Source organism: Ruditapes philippinarum, unplaced genomic scaffold, assembly GCF_026571515.1.
Source record: "Ruditapes philippinarum isolate M1 unplaced genomic scaffold, ASM2657151v2 ctg2328_1_1_1_1, whole genome shotgun sequence".
Lineage (NCBI taxonomy): Eukaryota > Metazoa > Mollusca > Bivalvia > Venerida > Veneridae > Ruditapes > Ruditapes philippinarum.
Window position 1 is genome coordinate 56,427 of NW_026856099.1, and position 18,802 is coordinate 75,228.

Here is an 18,802-nt window from a genome sequence, read left to right on the forward strand (position 1 = left end):
CTATATATAATGTACATTTTGTAGATAGAATGTCTATGTTTTTATATGTAAATTAATAAAGAGTAATATTTTGATTCATATGACAACACATTCATGCAATCAAATATGGTATAACTTGTCTAATATGTTTTCTTGTCTTTTGATAACATTGGAAAATATTCAATCATTTGAATACTCGTGCAGGAAAATCGATGGACGCATCTGACCATCACTTAGGTCATTTACCGCTAATATATTTTCTTGCTCAGTTGGGGAAATTGGGAACACGTGAGTTGCTTTTTACATGCTATTCTGATACGAAATAGCTAAATTGATTGCATGTTTTGCGAAGATATTGTTATTATTGACTTTGCTTTAAATTCATGATATGAGCTCTTTCAGGAAATCAAAGTTATTGTTTGTATTATATGTTTTCGCGATGTTCATTTTTAAACATTCGAAAATGTATTATTTATTTGTAATATTGCTAAAAAATGGCGAGATTTGCATTGATAGTAGGCTACTTTAGTTTGATGAAAATTTGAACGAGACTAACAGCTCAAGATGTGTGTGTAACAGATGACATATCTGTTTATGCCGCCTGCATTTTTTGTGACCCTAGCTGTTTAGGTCAGACTCACGTGTTGATTTTCCCAAATGGCCCCTAGTCCTACATTAAATTGTTTTAAAATTTAATTTTTCGTTCTTTAGAGGTGATCTTTCATAGGAGAATGAAATGTCTTGACACATTTAAATGATCTTGTTCTATAGTGGTAGCTAAAAGAGGATTACTCCCCCTTTTCATTGAAATTTTCTGCTGATCACAGGACTGACATGGACTTGAATTATAAATGCAAATATCCAAGTCACAAATTATCATAGAGACTTATGTAATATTTCATTTTCTTTAGAAAACAATATAAGTTAATTCGTAGACAGTTATCAGAAAGTAATTGAAGTATATCACAGTATAAATTATCAATTAGAATCCTGTTGTTTTTAGAGAATACATTTATTTGTACATTTATTTTTACTTTGTTTTGCTGAATTTAGGGTTACTGGAATGAAGCTGTTAAAGTGTATGCCGCAAGTGTCATGGTCTGTTATGAAGCACACTTTGATCAATGTACAGCAGTGCCGCTGCCTATGTGTACCAGCATCTCTCTATGAAAAGAACGGAATTTGGGTTTGTAAAGTTTTTTATGTTTATGCAACTGTTGAATACAAAAACATAAAGTTTTTCTGATAACGTTTTGTAACTATTTGTAACCACTGGAGAAAAAATTTACCTTTTGTGCAACCTACCCCAAGTGCCAGCAGGCAGGCAGTCTTGCAGATTTGCATTCAATTACCTCTTTTTGTTGTAAAAAGTGATGGATATTCATGGCCTGTTACGTTACAAAGATGTAAGTCCTGGGTTTTGCTTCGACTATTCGATAAAAATAATTAGAGCTATACTAGTCTACCGAGCGTCGGGCCGGTGTGACCACTTATGTTAAAGTTTTTTTTAATACCTCAAATATTTTCAAAGTCCACTGACATATGGCTTACACACTTGTTCACCATCATGCCCCTAACCTGTAGACAGGAGGAGGTTACTCTATCAAGCATTTAGACAGAATTATGCCCCTTTTTCGACTAAGAATTTACGTTTAAGTGTGTGTTTTACCTCAGATATTTTCATATTTCATTGTCATCTTGCTTTGAAACAACTTGAAATTTATATACACTTCTTTGTGAGCATAAGGCCACTCTTAAAAAATTATCTGTTTGCTATTGCCGGCCGACCCACCGAAAATGCCCCGACTCAAAAGTTTTTTCAGCTTAAAAAAAATCAGATTTTTTTTTTATTTCCGCCAAATCAGCCAGGGCATTCGACCTAAAAAATTCCCTCGAAAACAATAATAAAATCGGAGGAAAATCACACATTTAATATGTAAAGTAACGAGTGATCATTCATGAGGGCATTCTGTGCATTACTATTTAAAGTATTTACATAAATAGCGACCAACCAGGGAAGGATATTTTCCTTAGGTCACGCAGTACTGCATGCGCGCGGCAATTAAGTTGAATTAACTAATAATAGAACGTATCAAAACGGGATTAAAAATAATGTTTGTTCAATTAATGAATATTTGTAAAGCATTTATATTGTTCATAGTTTACCATGTGGTAATTTTAATGTGCTTTGGAGTACATGTTCGTTTGTTGATGACTGCCAACACAGATTAAATACTTAGCCCATGCAATGAAACATTTCTGGTAGCAGCGGGGATTCTGTCATAAAATTGACCGAAAAAATAAATTTTTGGAAGCTGTGGTCCTTTCATATGCATTGTTGCTTTGATAGCAGACACAAGTATTGCACAATATCTTCAAGATCGTAAAAATGTAAATAAATATCACAATCACAAATATACATACGTCTAATTAAACTCCATGTCAAAATGAACTTCCGATTAATAATATGTCAATAATATTGACACAATAAATATCCAACATTTTTTTTTACTTGAGCAATAATTAAACATGTGTAATCATTCCTTGACAAAAAGAAATGACAGTTTTTTTCTGATATATAAAAATGAGGTGGAAGTCAATTGAGTGTCGGCACTTCTTTGATGATTCGGCAACAACTACAGGTGTGTAAACATCAAAGATTCACAGATTCTTCAGAAGAGCCGACCAGTCATTTGTCAGAGGTCATTTCGTGTGTAAATTTTGTATTTATTATTTAACAATGGAAACATTATATTCCTTTTATTTATGGATGCTACTTTTTTTGCGCGAGTGTTTTTGTGTCTTTTAGCGCTATGGAATTTCAACAATCGGCGAAAATTTTCGGTAACTAACAATGAAATATTTTAACATTTTTAAAACAGGGGTGCAAATATCCGCCATTCAGAAATTATAGGAGACAAATCTTGCGTGTTATTTTTTACAGACGTGTAATAAATTGAGTAATGATCACCTGATAGTCCAAATTTCCACCAACGCTACAACGTACTAAGCGTATTAACTTACGTTCAGTAAAAATCATATATCAAAAAAAAAAAAAAAAAAAGCCTACCTACCGACCCACTCCTTATAACTCTGGGTCGGCAATAGCAAACATATATATTATTAAGGATGGCCTAATAGGACTGGCTCTAAAAAGAAATTAGCCCTTTTATGAACTTGTGAAAATTTTACATTATCAAGGCTCTTTTACTATCAAGCGCTTAGAATTAGTCGAGTGTGCTGTCCTACTGACAGGTCTTGTTTCTTGCTATGGTTTGTCTTTAAGTGATATTTTTAAACTATTTCTCTTTGTTTGTGAAGATTACTTTAGATTTGATACTTTCAGGCAAACCAGTTTGAGTAAAACTTTAATGCTAGATATTGAGGCAGTATGGAAAGAAAGACTTCACCAACTATATGCTCAAAATAAAGCTGACCTCTCGGACATTAAGGTATGTGAACACTTGCAGTGCTTGATTTCAGAAAAATGTGTAGATTTGTTACATGTATTTCATTATATTTGAATATAAAAAGCCCCAAAAAGGGCTGGGTAGTACCATCCAGAAAGAAAACTGAAAGAAATAGCAAAAAGTAGTTGTGTGCTCTTTTACATGTCCAATTGTAATGTATGATTGGTTGCATTTTAACTACTTTATTTAGGTCAAGCAGTAGTGTGCTTATAAATTTAGTACAAATTAAGGTTTTCCCAGACAGGAATATCTTGCTCTCTGGTATCGGTTTAGCGGAAACTCGACAAGGCCTGATTGCCACTCTTAATCTAGATATTAAGTCTGTACCAGCATCAGGTGTAAGATCCTTATATTCTACACCTCAACTGAAGTCTAGGTTGGTGAATCTCATTGTTCACATACATGGAATTCTGAAGATTTAGAAATCTTAATGATAGTAATCCCTTGTTTTTGATTCCAGGAGAGTGATGAAAAGTTCTATGCCCTGTCAATGTTTCCATACCCAAGTGGAAAGCTGCATATGGGTCATGTGCGTGTTTATACCATCAGTGATGTCATGGCCAGGTACCATAGAATGCTAGGTCACAAGGTGCGTTGTATTGTAGGCTTTTTTAATCCATGTACATTCATTTAACTTCCTTTAAAAATTTTATCTAACTTTTGTCCTGCTGAATTTATACAAAGGACTTTGTCTCCTTTGAATTTGGAACTGTTCAAAACAGGATTTAAAATTGGGCAGTGTACAGTATATGTATGGTAGTGTAGGTCACACTGTATGTATGTGCAGACTGGCATTGCTGTATATTGGTAGCATTGGTTTAATGTTATCATCTTTACTATCCATAATGTGAATAACATACTTCATGCAACCACCTATGCTAATCATTTGTAGATTATGTTATATAAGACCCCATGTATTGCAATCAAATGAGCCGCGTCATGACAAAACCAACATAATGGGTTTGCGACCAACATCCCCGCAGTCTGATCAGGATCCATGCTGTTCGCTATCAGTTTCTCTACTTGTAATAGAGTTGTTAAGCGAACAGCATGGATCCTGATCAGACTGCGTGGATGCGCAGGCTGGTCTGGATCCATGCTGGTGGCAAACGCACTATGCTGGTTTTGTCGTGACACGGCTCAAATGGTTTTGAAAATTGAAAAAAAAATTATCATGAGTTATGACCAACTTGAATTTGATTAGTAGTGCATAAATTCAGCAGAACAGCGAAAGTTAAAATAAAAATTGTAAAAAGAAAATTAAGAATCAGATCTTATGAAATATGCTTAGCAGTTTACATTATTACTTATATGGGGAAGTTAGTCTGCAAGCGTGGCAAAAGTTATTTATATAAAATCGATATTCTATCCATATGCCTTATGCATTCAATGGTGTGATGTAAAAATTTGATACAAATCTGTAGTATTTATGATTGCAGGTGATACATCCGATGGGTTGGGACGCGTTTGGTCTACCTGCTGAGAACGCTGCCATAGAGAGAGGCTTACACCCTAAGGATTGGACCTACAGGTAGGTTGGCAGGGCTTTCCTTATTAACAGATTGGCAATCAATATCATCGGTTGAAATGCTGCTAAAATCGGTTGTATTTTCAGCCTGTAGATTTAAATACTGTCCTAACTTTATATTCTTAGGCTAGTTTTAATAAATATGAGCTTATGACGAAGTAACTGCTCTTGATGCCCTTTTATTCGTTTTTGATAAAATAAATGAGTTAAGAGAATGGTTCTAAGAAACTGAACATGAGTGGCTGAGTTTTTGTCAATATTTTAATCCCTGATACAATGAAGGTAAATACTTTTCAGTTAACCAAAGTCATATCACTGTAATGGCGATACATCACGACCTTTGACCTATCTCGTGTAAAAATAAAAAATATAATATTGTATAAATAAACTTGGGAGTCGGCTAAGCTTATCATAAAAAAAGTTGGAATACATTACCTTTATAGAACAAATTTGTAAGTTGAAATTTATTAAATTTAATATTGAGATTGTCATTTATGAAATGTCATTTCAGTAATATTGCTACAATGAAGGAACAGTTACAAAATCTTTGCTGTGCTTTTGATTGGGAACGGGTAAATATTTTTATCTGTCATACTCTTGTTGAATCAAGACTATACTTTGAACAGAATATTTTGGATTGACTTCCCTATTTAATTTGAATCACAACTTCACCCTGTCACTAAATATCAATGGCACTATTAAAATGTTTAATGAAAAAGAAAAAAATTTCACAATAGATAGGCTTTAACCTTTAGCCTGCTTTATACCCATACAACTAGTGCAGTAGTCTCATCATGGTCTGCACTGTTCACTATTCAGTCAGTATTTATTTAGAAATTTTCCATAAAAATGATAAATAGATTTATCCAGACTGAAAAATGGTCAAGTCTATTTAAGATTTTTAGGGTGGCAAGGGTTAAACAACTTAAGGTAGTCTCCCTTAGTGTCAAATCTAAGATTGTCTCCCTTAGTGTCAAATCTTATTAGGAAATGGAAGTAACTGGGTTATATAATGCAGCTATAGTATTAGAATTGATTGTAAAATTGATAAAATGTTTCCAAACAAGGAAACTACTTATGACAACTAGGAATTTTAGAAACTGGGAATTTCAAAGTTTGAGTTTTAGAGTAATAGAAGTTCAATAAAATAGAAATGAAATCTTGTATGGATTTTTCTTATTAAACATTTAATTAAAGTTGCACAAACTAAATTAAAAGTATAATATATGCTAAAAAGTAACCAATATGGATTTTTCACTTGACAGTTTAGAAAAAAAGCTCATACATCTTTGTTACTGTATTCCTAGAAATGTTCGCGGATACAATATTTCGCGTTTTTCACAACGTCGGCATTTTCGCGGAGACAAACTTTCGCGGATATGTAGTAACCGCGAATTCCGCGAATGTTAAGTCGCTACAGCCTAAATTACAGTTTTTTGAGGCTACGTTTTTGATTCATGACCTTGCCTGTTGGGTGCTTTTAATTATTTTATTTTTTGACATGTCGCGCCTAAAGCGCAACGTTACTCGATACAGTTTCATTGACTACTTTCATGTCTCCTTACCTTTTTCATTATGTGATTAAGTTAGATTTAGTCAGACCCGTTAGCTTTTATTCTCATTTGAATCATAACTTACTTTTTCTTCAAAATGTCGATACATAATTTTTACACATTATCGGACTGTACATGGCTTTCATTATAACAACATTACAGCTGTTTATCAATGTAGCACTTGATCGCTATTGTACTTTTAACAAAGGATTACACCTAGCAAATAAAATCCAAGTCATTAAATGTTCACAAACTGTAAATGCGTTTGTCAACTCCGTGACTAACCGTCAATAAGCATAATAATTACTAATAATTGATATTTTATTTTTCAGCGTGCAAACTAGTATCAATAACATACATAAATAATTCTTTACACATTTCTATAGCACCTGTGTTTTTATGGGTTTTTTTGTGTAAGTAGATTATAATAAATATTCAGCACTTTTTATGTTATATTTGGTTGAAGCTAGAAATGTTCTCGGATTTGTTATAAGTGACATATTCGCGGCTATAAAGATTCGCGGAATCATGCCTACCGCTAACTTAAAATGCGCGAAATCTTTTCTAGGAATACAGTATTAGAAATGTCTTCTTGTAGTGAAAGTCAATAAAGGCATATTTTTTAGCTTGACTATTCAAAGAATAGCGGATGTTATTGTACTGGCCCAGGCATTGGTTCAGGCGGCACACTTTGGTGAAGTTTTGCATGCAAGTTTGTATCTAAAAAACTACTGAAGAGAATTGGTTAAAACTTCCCATACTTATTTGAGAGCATAATAGGAGATCACTTTCTAAGGCCCATAACTTGATCATAGATTTTTACAGAATAATGGCCATTTATCAACTTATAAAGTTCTACATTATCCAGGCTCTTGATTTACTATCAAGCACTGAAAATAGTCGCTGATGCTGTCTTACTGACAGATCTTATATATAAAACATCTGATTTTAATTTTCGATACTTACATTTATGTTTATTTTGTAGGAATTGACAACTTGTGACCCTTCCTACTATAAATGGACACAATATATATTCCTGAAAATGTACGAGGCAGGCTTGGTGTATCAGAAACAGGTTGGTCTCTTTCTACTTTGAAATTATTATTATATTGTGATTGTTCATGTCTGAATGATGAAGCTTCGAAAAATGGTAAAACTGTAAAATTATGTCAAATTATGTGAAGTTTTTCTTGAAAATAATTGTAAAAAATATGTTTTTGAACTTTAGAATGCTTAGCAGATAATAGCATCATTTAGGATGTCCTATAAACATCAATACTAATCAGGAAATTTGTAACAAAATTTATCGTTAGCCCTTTACACAGGTCATGATCATGTTTTACGCATATGATTTTGGAATAGTAAGTTCCAGGAAGCAGACTTAAAAATGATTGATACAATTTCCAAAAACTTTCTTTCACAATGAAGTTAAATTGAATATGTTTAAACTGAACTCATTTGAATATAATTACAGAAATGACGATTGACACATCTTTTTGTAAGAATTTAGTAAGAAATTAATGCAATGTATTTACAGGCTAGTGTAAACTGGGACCCCGTGGATGAAACGGTACTGGCGGACGAGCAGGTGGATGATAAAGGCTGCTCGTGGAGATCAGGGGCGAAAGTGGAGAAACGATACCTTAAACAGTGGTACATTAAAACTACAGCATATGCTCAGGTAATATCATCTTACTCTGAGGGATTTGTGTGAGTTTAAGTTTAGTTTGTACAAATTTATTTTAGTTTGATTGTGTTGGAAGCTGTAAGCTTATTGAAACACTCTTGAATCCATTCCTGGAACCAACCAGTTCTAAGCAATGAATGTAAAGTTTCTTGCTCAAGGAAACAACAGCTTGCCTCCTGACAGGGTTTGAACCCTTGCCGTCAGCAATCCTTAGACTACTAGTCTGACGGGTTAACCACTCGACCACATCGCCACTCACTTTAAGTTTAGTGTGAATAATTTACATACAAATTTCACTTAATCCTTTCTATAAAAGTCTTTCTTCAAAAGTGATTTATTGTCAGTTAAAAGATGTAATGGTTGATTGAAATTTAACTCTAAAATGATAGAACCCATTTGTATTACTTTCTTATAATGTTGATACCCAGAATTAGTATTATAGGCTCTTTTTCACAGTCCCTTTTACAAGGCCTAGATACAGTGAGGTCAGACTTGTGGAACAATGTTATTAGCATGCAGAAAACATGGATAGGGGAATGTACAGGCTGTAAATTTGATTTTGCATTGAAGGTAAGTTCTTAAGATTTGTTGAAAATGCTTCACTTAATGAAATATTTACTAAATGATTGTTCATGTTATGCAATTGGCTGAAATATATATGATAAACTTTTAAAATAGGTTATTTGTAAAAATTATGCAATATCAGAAAAAAATGTATGTCAGGGCCAACAAAATCTGATTTTGACTTACTTGTTTGTTTTTATCTGAGGCATTTCTTAACTTATCCGTATGATACTTACAGTTATTTTTTGAAAATTTTAAAATTTCCACTTGTCCATATAGGCTGTGGGACAACCCCGGGTAATACAGACAATTGATTTTGCAGCCCTTGCTTATGCTTTTATTTATTGCAAAGGTGCCAAACAAATGTCTATTTGTATCAGTAGTTTGAAGGAAATCTTATGTAATCTCTGATAATTTGATTCCTCTAAATATTAGATATTCATGTAATGGCATACTGATTGTAGAATTACCCAGTGACAATATAAAGTCATATGACATAATAATTTATACACATGCAGCGAGATGGTAAAGACTTTGAGGAACCTCTCTCAGTATTCACGGACGTACCAGAGGCAGTGTTTGGTGTGTCACATATAGCCTTGTCAACAGAGCATAGATATAACCATGAAAAGTATTATTGTAAGGTATGATTAAACTATGTTTCCCAGTCCTCTGATTAAACTTTTTATTCCCGCTCCTTTAATTAAATTTCACATTTCCACTTCTTTGATTAAATTTCTTTTCCCCACTCTTTTCATTAAACTTCTTATTATCTTCATGTGAGGAAGCTATCCAGCTAGCTTACGAAATGTCGGTGGTTCTACTCAGGTACCCGTTCGTGCCTTAAATAATGCATGGAAGGGCACCTGAAGTCTTTCTCCATCAGTAAAGCTGGAACGTCACAATATGACCTATACTGTGTCGATGTGACATAAAACCCAAAACAAACATAATCATAATAATAAAACAAAAAATTCATGATAAGAACACTAAAACTTAAGAGCAATGACACTGACTTGTCTTTAATTAATTCCCTGCCAGGCCTGTAAAATCTTTTTATTACAAAAATAACAATTAAGAACCCTTTATTACTATAATACAAGAACCCTGTTACCAGGCAGATTCTGTTGTAACAATTCAGATTGATGTGTAACAGTTCAGAATCATTTGTTGTAACGGTGTCAAATATGGTAGCAGTTTTAAAAGGTTTCAATTCATTGTATAATTATGCTCTATTTTTTTCTTATTCAGAAAAACAGCTCTTTTGGTCCAGGTAAGTTTATTATCTCAATGACCTAAAACATGTATGTTGAACAGTTAGACATACTGACATATTTAACTGGCTGTTAGAAAGTTGGTGGTAGTTCATTTCCGTTCGTGCGTGAAATAATGCACTGAGAGGAAAATGTTATAGTGGAAACATTTATTGGGGACTCGCTTCATTCACACACTTTTACAGATGTTACTCCATTCCAGGGGAAATAACTGGTTCTTTAATATACTAGGTTTAAAGCACTATTGTTTAAAGACATTATTTTTATGTATGTATTCTATGTTTATTGATGGTCTGTCCATCTGCCCATTAAGGCACTAAATGCAGCTTTCACTGATGAGTACTGACCCAGGACATGTCACCAGTCATGCCCCTTAAAGGGTCAATTTTGAAGGAAAAATGTGGTCATTTATCTCCCTGTAATTTCCGTTCAGTGAACCAAATGTAGGTCACTGCACAGCAATAAAAACATAAATGTTGCCATAATTCAAAAGGTTTGTTGGTGCTAAGCAAAGGGCCTGCTTTTCAAGCCGTCACTCTCTGTGCTAGTGGCTTACCCACAGTGCCACATTTTTCTCGGGCACCTGAGGGTCCATTGCGTAACATATGCATTTTATAAGCATAGACTTGGTAGGAAATAATTGTGACTTGCGTGGATAATTCAGAGTAGGTCCATAATTGACAAAACATATACATGTAACATACTTTGATTTAAGTGAGAATTTCCTACATACTGTTTGACAAGGTTTATGAATTTTTGAAAGTTTTCAGAGGTAGATTCAATAATTGACTAATTTTTATATGTTTTTGCAGGAGAAACACTGCTTGATATAGAAGCTGTACACCCGGTGACTGGAGAGTCTGTACCAATAGTTATATCTCATCGTTCAATGGAAGCCATGGAGACAAATGACTGCAAGTTAGGTAAATGTTGTTCTAGTATCTATTGATTGTGGCCATGCTAAATCGGGCATATTTTCTGCTAATGTTATAAAAGCCATGTGTATGAAACATTACAATAGTGTTTTAAAAGTCCGGGGGTTTCATCCCTTACACAGAGAATCATGGTATGAATCCTTCGGTTAAGAAATATTTAGAAACATACTTATTCATAAAGCTGTATTAGTTTCGACATATTTATTTATAGGTCCATATTTAAGCTATCATAGATTATCAAAGAAAAAATAAAAATTATAATTAGTTTCAACATACTTATCGATAGGTCCATATTTTTGCTATAATAGATTATCAAAGATAGAAAATGAGATTTATAAAATTTTGTCTTCTGACACTAGAACCGTTTTGTGAACATTTTGTTGTCATTTAACTTCACGGTGTATTTTTGGTTCAAGGTATTCCATGCCTGTCGGAGAAAGATAAAATTGTGGCGGTGTTATGTGGTCTATCATGGCGGAATATATTCACAGACGACCCTGACAACCAAATATTGATGAACTCTCATGCAATGGTTAGTATCATTTGAAACTATTTCAGATTTATTTGCTATCTCGAAAAAAAAGTTATAAAATTAGAATTGGCTATATAGAGCCACCTGCAGTTAAAAAAACAAGAGTTTAAGTTTGTATAGTTGATTAGCATGGTTGAAGGTTTGCAAATCTCTACATTCAGTTCTGTTTAATGCATATATGGTAGATACATACTGAATAGTTATTTTTGCAAAATAATTTTTTTTTTGAATTAGCAAAATTTAATCACCTTTGAAAACTTCTGAATTTTATATGAGGCAACAGATGTGCAAACTAAAATAACCAGTTTTGCTAAGAAGCAAGGGATATTTAAATCTACAGGCTGAAAATACAACCAATTTTAACAGCACCGATGATATGGATTGCTAATCTGTTAATAATGAAAACCCTGTAAATTTACAGTAGAATGAATTTTAAAACTTTAGAAAATGTTCATGTGATGACTGGATTTAAATTTTAGAGGACGATTCATCTGTGTATCTATCTGATAACATGTTGTATGTCATCTTTGTGGACCCTTTTGATTAATAGGTTGATGGATTAAACAGAAAAGATGCAGCCGAGAAAGTCATGTCATTAGCAAGGGTATGTGTATGAAAGCTTACTTTTTATGAATTCCAATGTTTAATTGATGTGGTATTAGATGGCACTTTTAAATATCTGTGAAATAAACTGGTTTTAAATGAAGGGACCTTCCTTATATCTTATAAAGTTTAAGTTTTGGTTATGTGATTAGAAGTTTATTGACCTGAAGCCCCCAAGCTTTTATCTAATATTTAGTTTTAGCTCACAAGAACCAAAATGTTAAGAGTGAGCGGTTAAGACTGATTCCCCGAAAGAGACCTATTTGCCTGACAAGTGAGAAAATTCTTCAAGTGACAGAGCAGATATCCTTTCGACGGCCATAGCGTAATAAAACATACCGAAAAATCGACTTCTCAAAAGCCGGGCCCTATAGTCATAAGAAGGCTATAACGTAATAAACTGGTATAAAATTTTGGCTTCTTGAAAGCCACTACTGTTTTGTCGTAGGAAGGCCACCAAAATTTAGTTTTAAATGACTAAGTTCTTGAAGTTTTCCTTTCATTTATTTCATTCTGTTAAATGTTGTTCAAATAAAAACACCAAGTTTGTTAATTGTATAGTACCCTTTATTGACAGATATAGTAAATGTTTAGAAATACAGTACACTTTTTAATTAATGTGGTAATCAAATCAACATCCAAATTAATTGAAGAAAATCTTTTAAATGGTATAGTATTTTAAAATGCATTTATTGATACATCAAACGGGAGTTTCTGTAAGCAGTTCTCTTATTTGAAACAAAAATGAGTTGAACTTACAAAATTCACGTTGAAAAGCATACTATCAATCACCCTTCCTGAGAAAAATTGATTTTCATTGATTTTCAATAATTATGTTTTAAGACATTGTGGAAGTTTTACTCAACACGGTATTCTTATGGGCTATAAAGGTAAATAACGTAAAATTTACCGTTTTAAAACGTTCAGAACTTGTTTAAAAAAACGTAATATTAACAGTGGTATACGGTATGCTTTGTTGTTTATCGTATGCAGTTGAACAGCCGTAGCGTAATATTTGGATTTTTCATAAACACATTAAAAAACCAGAATGTACGAAAACGAGGTTTTTACGGGTTTGCATGACACAGAATTCAAGTTTTACACTGATTTACGCTACGGTTTCTAGAAAGATATATTTTTGATACGTTTTACTACGCTATGGATGTCTGTCGTAAAATAAGACTGGCTTTCAGGAATGTAAAAATTCGATACGTTTTCTTACGCTTTGGCCGTCCTACGGGTATAGCGGATGGCCGTCGAAAGGATATTTAGCATGATTTATTAAACTGAGAAAAAAGATGAATAATCACTTTTCCATGAGGACAATGAAAATCAGTTTGACAAAGCTTTAACAGGGTTGATTTGTACAGTCTTAAAAAGTGCTTAAATTTGAGACTGTGTCTTAAAAGGTGCTCAAGAATTTGGCATTGTATGTCTGTATGAACCCTGTTTAATTTGGTCCACCAAACTTCAGGTTTTGCCTGATCATTTGACATACACTTGTCCAGTAATTTTGGAACAATTGGATGGTCTGTAAGCTGACAATAGCAATTACTCCTTCCTTTCATATGCTAGCTTGATAGCTTCTTCAAAAGAAAGATCCAAAAGTCATTTTCTCAGCCAAGAATCTTGATTTGACATCTGCTATTAAATCTATGTTGGACACCTGAAATTAATAAAGTGAGAGAATATTATTAATCGTGTTGTTAATTGTGTCGAGTAGATGGCTGGTTGATATTGAACTATTGTGTTTTCTTATTACTGTGGGTTTGATATTCACCAGGAACTTTCACCGGGAACTTCTTTCATATGAAGAAGCTATCCAAATAGCTTTCAGAAGGTCGATGGTTTTACTTATATGCAAAATCATGCCTTAGATAGCACAAAAGGGCACTTAAGGTCTTCCTCAACCACAAAACTGGAAAGTCTCCCAACAGTGTCTTTGTGAATTAGATCTTAATCAAAAGAAGTATATGAATATAGATCATTGTGTTTATTTGAATATTTGTTTCAACTCGCGTGTCACCTGTCTATGTGAATAGATACGGAATATATTGGTACACCAAACGTTTTGAATGGATTTAGATCTAACAGCTCGATTAAATAATCGTATTCACATTGGAAGCACAGTGGAAGAGGCATTAGTGTTATATGACAGAGGTTATTGGTTCAAGCCCTCGTAGGTAAATATCTTCACAATTTTTTACAGGAACATTAACATCTTGTTTAATTGATATCTTAGATATTTTGTGCACTGGATCCTTCCATGAAGTTCTACCCTTACATTATGTTTCAGGTCAATATGGGCATTGATACTAGAGATGAAATAAAAAAAATATGTTTTGCTACAAAAGTTTTAGTTTTAGGATGCTAAATCGACATTGGTGATCATTTGTCAGTGTGGACTCTATACATTTTACTTCATGAAGAATGAAGAAAATTCATTAATTCTTGTATGAAACTTGACTGTTAAATAGTTATGTAGCAGAGACTGTGAACAACTGGCTGGAATTCAATAAAACTTTATGGGAACCATTAATACCAAGAGGAGATATGCACAATTTTTTGCCTTGTTCAGACCAGACCCTTCATTACAGAGTTATGGCGCTTGATTGGTTATTTAATATGCATACATAGCAATATTGCTATTTCTTTGCAACTGCTGTATTGATTTCAACAAAACTTTATGGGAACCATCGATACAGAAAGGCAATTTACATCTTATTATCATGTTATGGCTCTGAATTTTTATCATGTACAAAGAATATAACTGTTTATGCCATGATGAATATATATAAATAAAGCCTTGTGTATAGGTTAGAGTGCATATTGGGTGTTCTTCGTAAATAAGAAAGCTAAAAAGGAGCGGAGCTTGCGAAGCGACTGTTGCTTTCTTATTTACGAAGAACATCCAGTATGCACTCTAACCGGCTTAGTGCTCGGCCCACTTGCGTTTTATAACATAAAACGTCCAGTTTATATAAAATCTGTTCTATTAAGATATGTAACCTGAAAATTTGAAAAATCCTCGTCGGTAAATGGCTTAAAAAAACTGGCGAGCACTAACTCCAGTTGTTGTGTTAGTAATAACAAGTTCTCGGTGGGGTTATAAATTCAATGAATTGCTTGTATTGATTTGTATTGTAAGGGGTACAAAATAAAAAAATAAGAACAAGACTATTATATACAAGGTACATTTATAGAACAAGACTTTTAATAAATATTGCCAACAGTATCAATATTGCCACCAAAATAGAAGCCCCTGCAAAAAACTTTTTTTGACCCCCTATAAAATTAAAAAAGTTTGGGAAAAAATTTCACCTTTTTAAACCCAAAAATTTTAAAATTTACTTTTTCACGAGCAAAATTTGGTCCTCTACACAAGAGGCTCCAATACTCGAATGTAAAGTCGGGAATTTTCAAAGTAAAATGAATTTGGAAATAAATTTTTTTCAAAAAAAATTTTTATTAAGAAAAGAAAAAGGCTTTTTTTATCGGGGGCTACACTTTTGGGGTTTTCCCAATTTTTCCCAATGGGGGGGGCCTTTTTTAAGGGGAAAAAACTTTTTTTTACAATTATAAAAACTAAATTTTACAAACTAATTGCAACAACTTTTGGTGATCCCCAAATGTACTTTTGAAATTGTCAGAACAAAAAAATTAAAATTTTTAAAATATTTACAAGTCCCATTCAAGGATGATACATGTAAAGGGAAGTACATATCAAAATTTAAACAAGTAACATATCAAATTAAAAAACAAAGTGCGGGAAATACCGTTTAAGGTGTGGTAAACAATTTTCAAATGATTAGATTCTAATTTCTTGTTATACAATGTTTTTTTAATTGTGTTTCAAAATAAAAACCCAAAAAAAACTTGTAAATGGCAGGCCCCATATTTTTATCATTTTAAATTTTTTTGATGTCATTTAAAACTAAAGTCTTTAATACTTCTTTTTTGATCACATTTTTTATTGGCTAACCTTAAGGGCCCAGAAAAGGAGCACATATATGGAAGTTTGCTTACATTGGGTTCCTTGCCCTTTGTGAAGAGAAAGCATGTAGCAATCTTAATGCTACCTTGAGGTCTGTTTTGTGTTGTTCCCATACATTGTCCTAAAATGTTGAGAGCTGTTTCTTTATGTTTGAGGTTTTCATCTGTTTCTATTGTTCTAATAAGTTTACAAAGTGCTTGTTGTTGATCTTGATGTTTTTGTAGATGACGATAGATCTTGTATTGTAGGAAGTATAAGAAAGGTAGAGAATCAACTACCGCCCAGTCCATCCAACAGTCTTCTATTTCATCTCTGTGTATCATGTCATCTTGTGTAGATCTGAACATTTCATATTGTAGTTCACGAGGAACACAGTTGATCTCTCCCTGTATAAATCTGACACAAAATGCTGTTATATCTTTAATACAGTCCTCATTTTGTTCACTACATAACCTCTTGAATTCTTCTGTTACTGCTTCTTGGGGTGTATTATGGCAGCTGCAGATAGGTACAACAGGATAAGAATAATATTGTTGTTCTGTGTGTCTCAGAATTAGTTCAGCTTTCTCCATATCTCCTGTACTGTAAAACAAACTGAAGCCAGTTTAAGTCTGCTAGATGAGATATCTGAGTTTAAACCAGCTGATAACCAAACCAATGCTTGAGGTGACACTTGATTATTTTCACCAATGCTGGATGATGCTAGGGTAGAACCATATGTGGTGAAAAGAAAAGGTGCTAGAAAATGGCATGCAACTTGTTCAAATCTATTACCATTATCACTGAAGTTCATCAATTGAACTATTTGTTGCTTATGTTGGTTTATTGTTCTAATGTTTTTATTGTGAAAATGTCTTAAAATATGCTGATGCTGTTTACTTATGTTGTTTGCAATGTTTATACATGCCAACGTCATAACCTTTTCATATATTTCAAGAGAAGAAGGAAAATAGTAAACTCCATGTGGTACCCTGTTCAGTTTAACTTGAAGTCTATGACCAAGATCATCAATATCAATACTAAGAAACTGTTGTCTATCATTTTGTATAAATTCACAAATATTTTTTAAAAGTTCATGTTTTGTCTCAGCTGTTTTAAATTTGCCCTGCCATCAAATTATTTTCCGGTATAATAATGTGAACAACCAGTCATACACAATGTTATGTAAATTCCCCAAGTAAGCAGTATGTAAACATGTAAATAAATTGATACTTTCCATATCCGCGACTCTGTGTTTCTATACAAGTAAAAGAACTGTTTTTACACATGAAACTTGATATGTTGATTTTCATCCTGAGGATTAAGGTAAGGATTTAAGAACATTTTCAAATAGTACATAGCACCTTATTTGTGTTAATATTTAGAAATTGTACATAAGCCATCTTTCTTCAATGTTGTTAGATATTCTCCATTCCAGTTCAGGATATTCACTGACCTTACTTCCAGTTACCAACAACAAAAAACACCCAGTACTGGCTGCATATGTTCTCATCTCTTGTGTTGGCCATCTGCCAAAACCCTGTCTATCTAACCAACCTGATGCTGATTGAGGCCATGATTTACATGGAAAAGCTATCACTCTGTCTATATCACATAATCCATGTTGTCCTTGTTCAGCAATAGATGGTCCATGCTGCTGCTGCGCACCCTGAAGTAAATCATGTATCATTGTATTTTTAAATAATATTCTTCCTCTTCTATCAGTAATACAGTCTTCATCAGGAATGACAGTTGCAGGAAGAGGTACATCATGTCTGAGTCGTTGTAAGAAACAATACCCGGGAGTAGTGTTCTCATCCTGGATCATGAGGAAGTTTACCTTGTCATATTCCCACTCTGACCAGTCTTGTATTATATTGACATCATGAATACAGCCTAGTATATCAATGTCTGAATGAAGTCCTATAGTAGTTGTACCTTCACTTTGACTCCCTAGATAATAGTGAGTATCATTTCTATCAGTTAACCTGTTTGAGATATTTTTCACTATCTCTCTCAGCATGCATTCTCTTCTCCTTCTCATCACAATTCTTTCATTGACACCAGTGTCATGTAAAACCTCTGATAACATCAATGATAAGTTTTCTCTGTAGTCAGGTTCTTGAAACATTCTGTAATATATTAATACAGAAAAAATGTAGCAGTCAGCAGTTTTAATTTATTTTATCACATCTACTTTTTATTTATTTGTCCTTTGAACATTGAACTCAGAATTTTGATATAAGAGAGACACGAAAATTAAACACTCGTTTAGATATTCATGTTACATTTTCTTGCATAATTCATCCAGTATAAATGAATAAATTGTGTACATAATATAATGTTTTAAATATACTTTGAATTCTGGATTTAAATTTCTTGAAAATATTCAAGAGAACATATTTCTTTTCATTTGACCAGATATGTGGAAATTTAGATTTATATAACACCTCAATATATCTTAAAAAAATTGATAATGTTAAACATAATTTTGTATATTTCTATTCAATTAAAATACGTAATTTATTTTAACAATTTTTTTTTTCGAGATTGAAGAAAGGGATGAAAATTGGAAACACTGTCTAAAATATTGCCTGAATTACTTTCTTACATAATTCTTTCTATATAAATGAGAAACTATGTATTTAGAATAGAGTTTTAAACTTACTTTGAATGTTGTATTTAATGGTATTTCATAGAAATA

At 33.0% G+C, this 18,802-nt stretch overlaps 1 protein-coding gene across 1 annotated transcript in view; it reads left to right on the top strand.

Annotated features, from left to right (window-relative positions):
• Positions 1 to 3,341: 3,341 nt before the first annotated feature.
• LOC132745396 (probable leucine--tRNA ligase, mitochondrial) overlaps positions 3,342 to 18,802 on the top strand; it is a 52,222-nt gene continuing 36,761 nt past the window's right edge. Inside the window, exons 1-12 of the mRNA XM_060734308.1 lie at positions 3,342 to 3,431; positions 3,910 to 4,038; positions 4,889 to 4,980; positions 5,489 to 5,549; positions 7,516 to 7,605; positions 8,068 to 8,211; positions 8,674 to 8,787; positions 9,300 to 9,425; positions 10,033 to 10,054; positions 10,868 to 10,978; positions 11,407 to 11,522; positions 12,073 to 12,126. Of these exons, the coding sequence (XP_060590291.1) occupies positions 3,351 to 3,431; positions 3,910 to 4,038; positions 4,889 to 4,980; positions 5,489 to 5,549; positions 7,516 to 7,605; positions 8,068 to 8,211; positions 8,674 to 8,787; positions 9,300 to 9,425; positions 10,033 to 10,054; positions 10,868 to 10,978; positions 11,407 to 11,522; positions 12,073 to 12,126 (1,140 nt within the window). The 5' untranslated portion in view covers positions 3,342 to 3,350. The remainder of the gene's footprint in view (positions 3,432 to 3,909; positions 4,039 to 4,888; positions 4,981 to 5,488; positions 5,550 to 7,515; positions 7,606 to 8,067; positions 8,212 to 8,673; positions 8,788 to 9,299; positions 9,426 to 10,032; positions 10,055 to 10,867; positions 10,979 to 11,406; positions 11,523 to 12,072; positions 12,127 to 18,802) is intronic.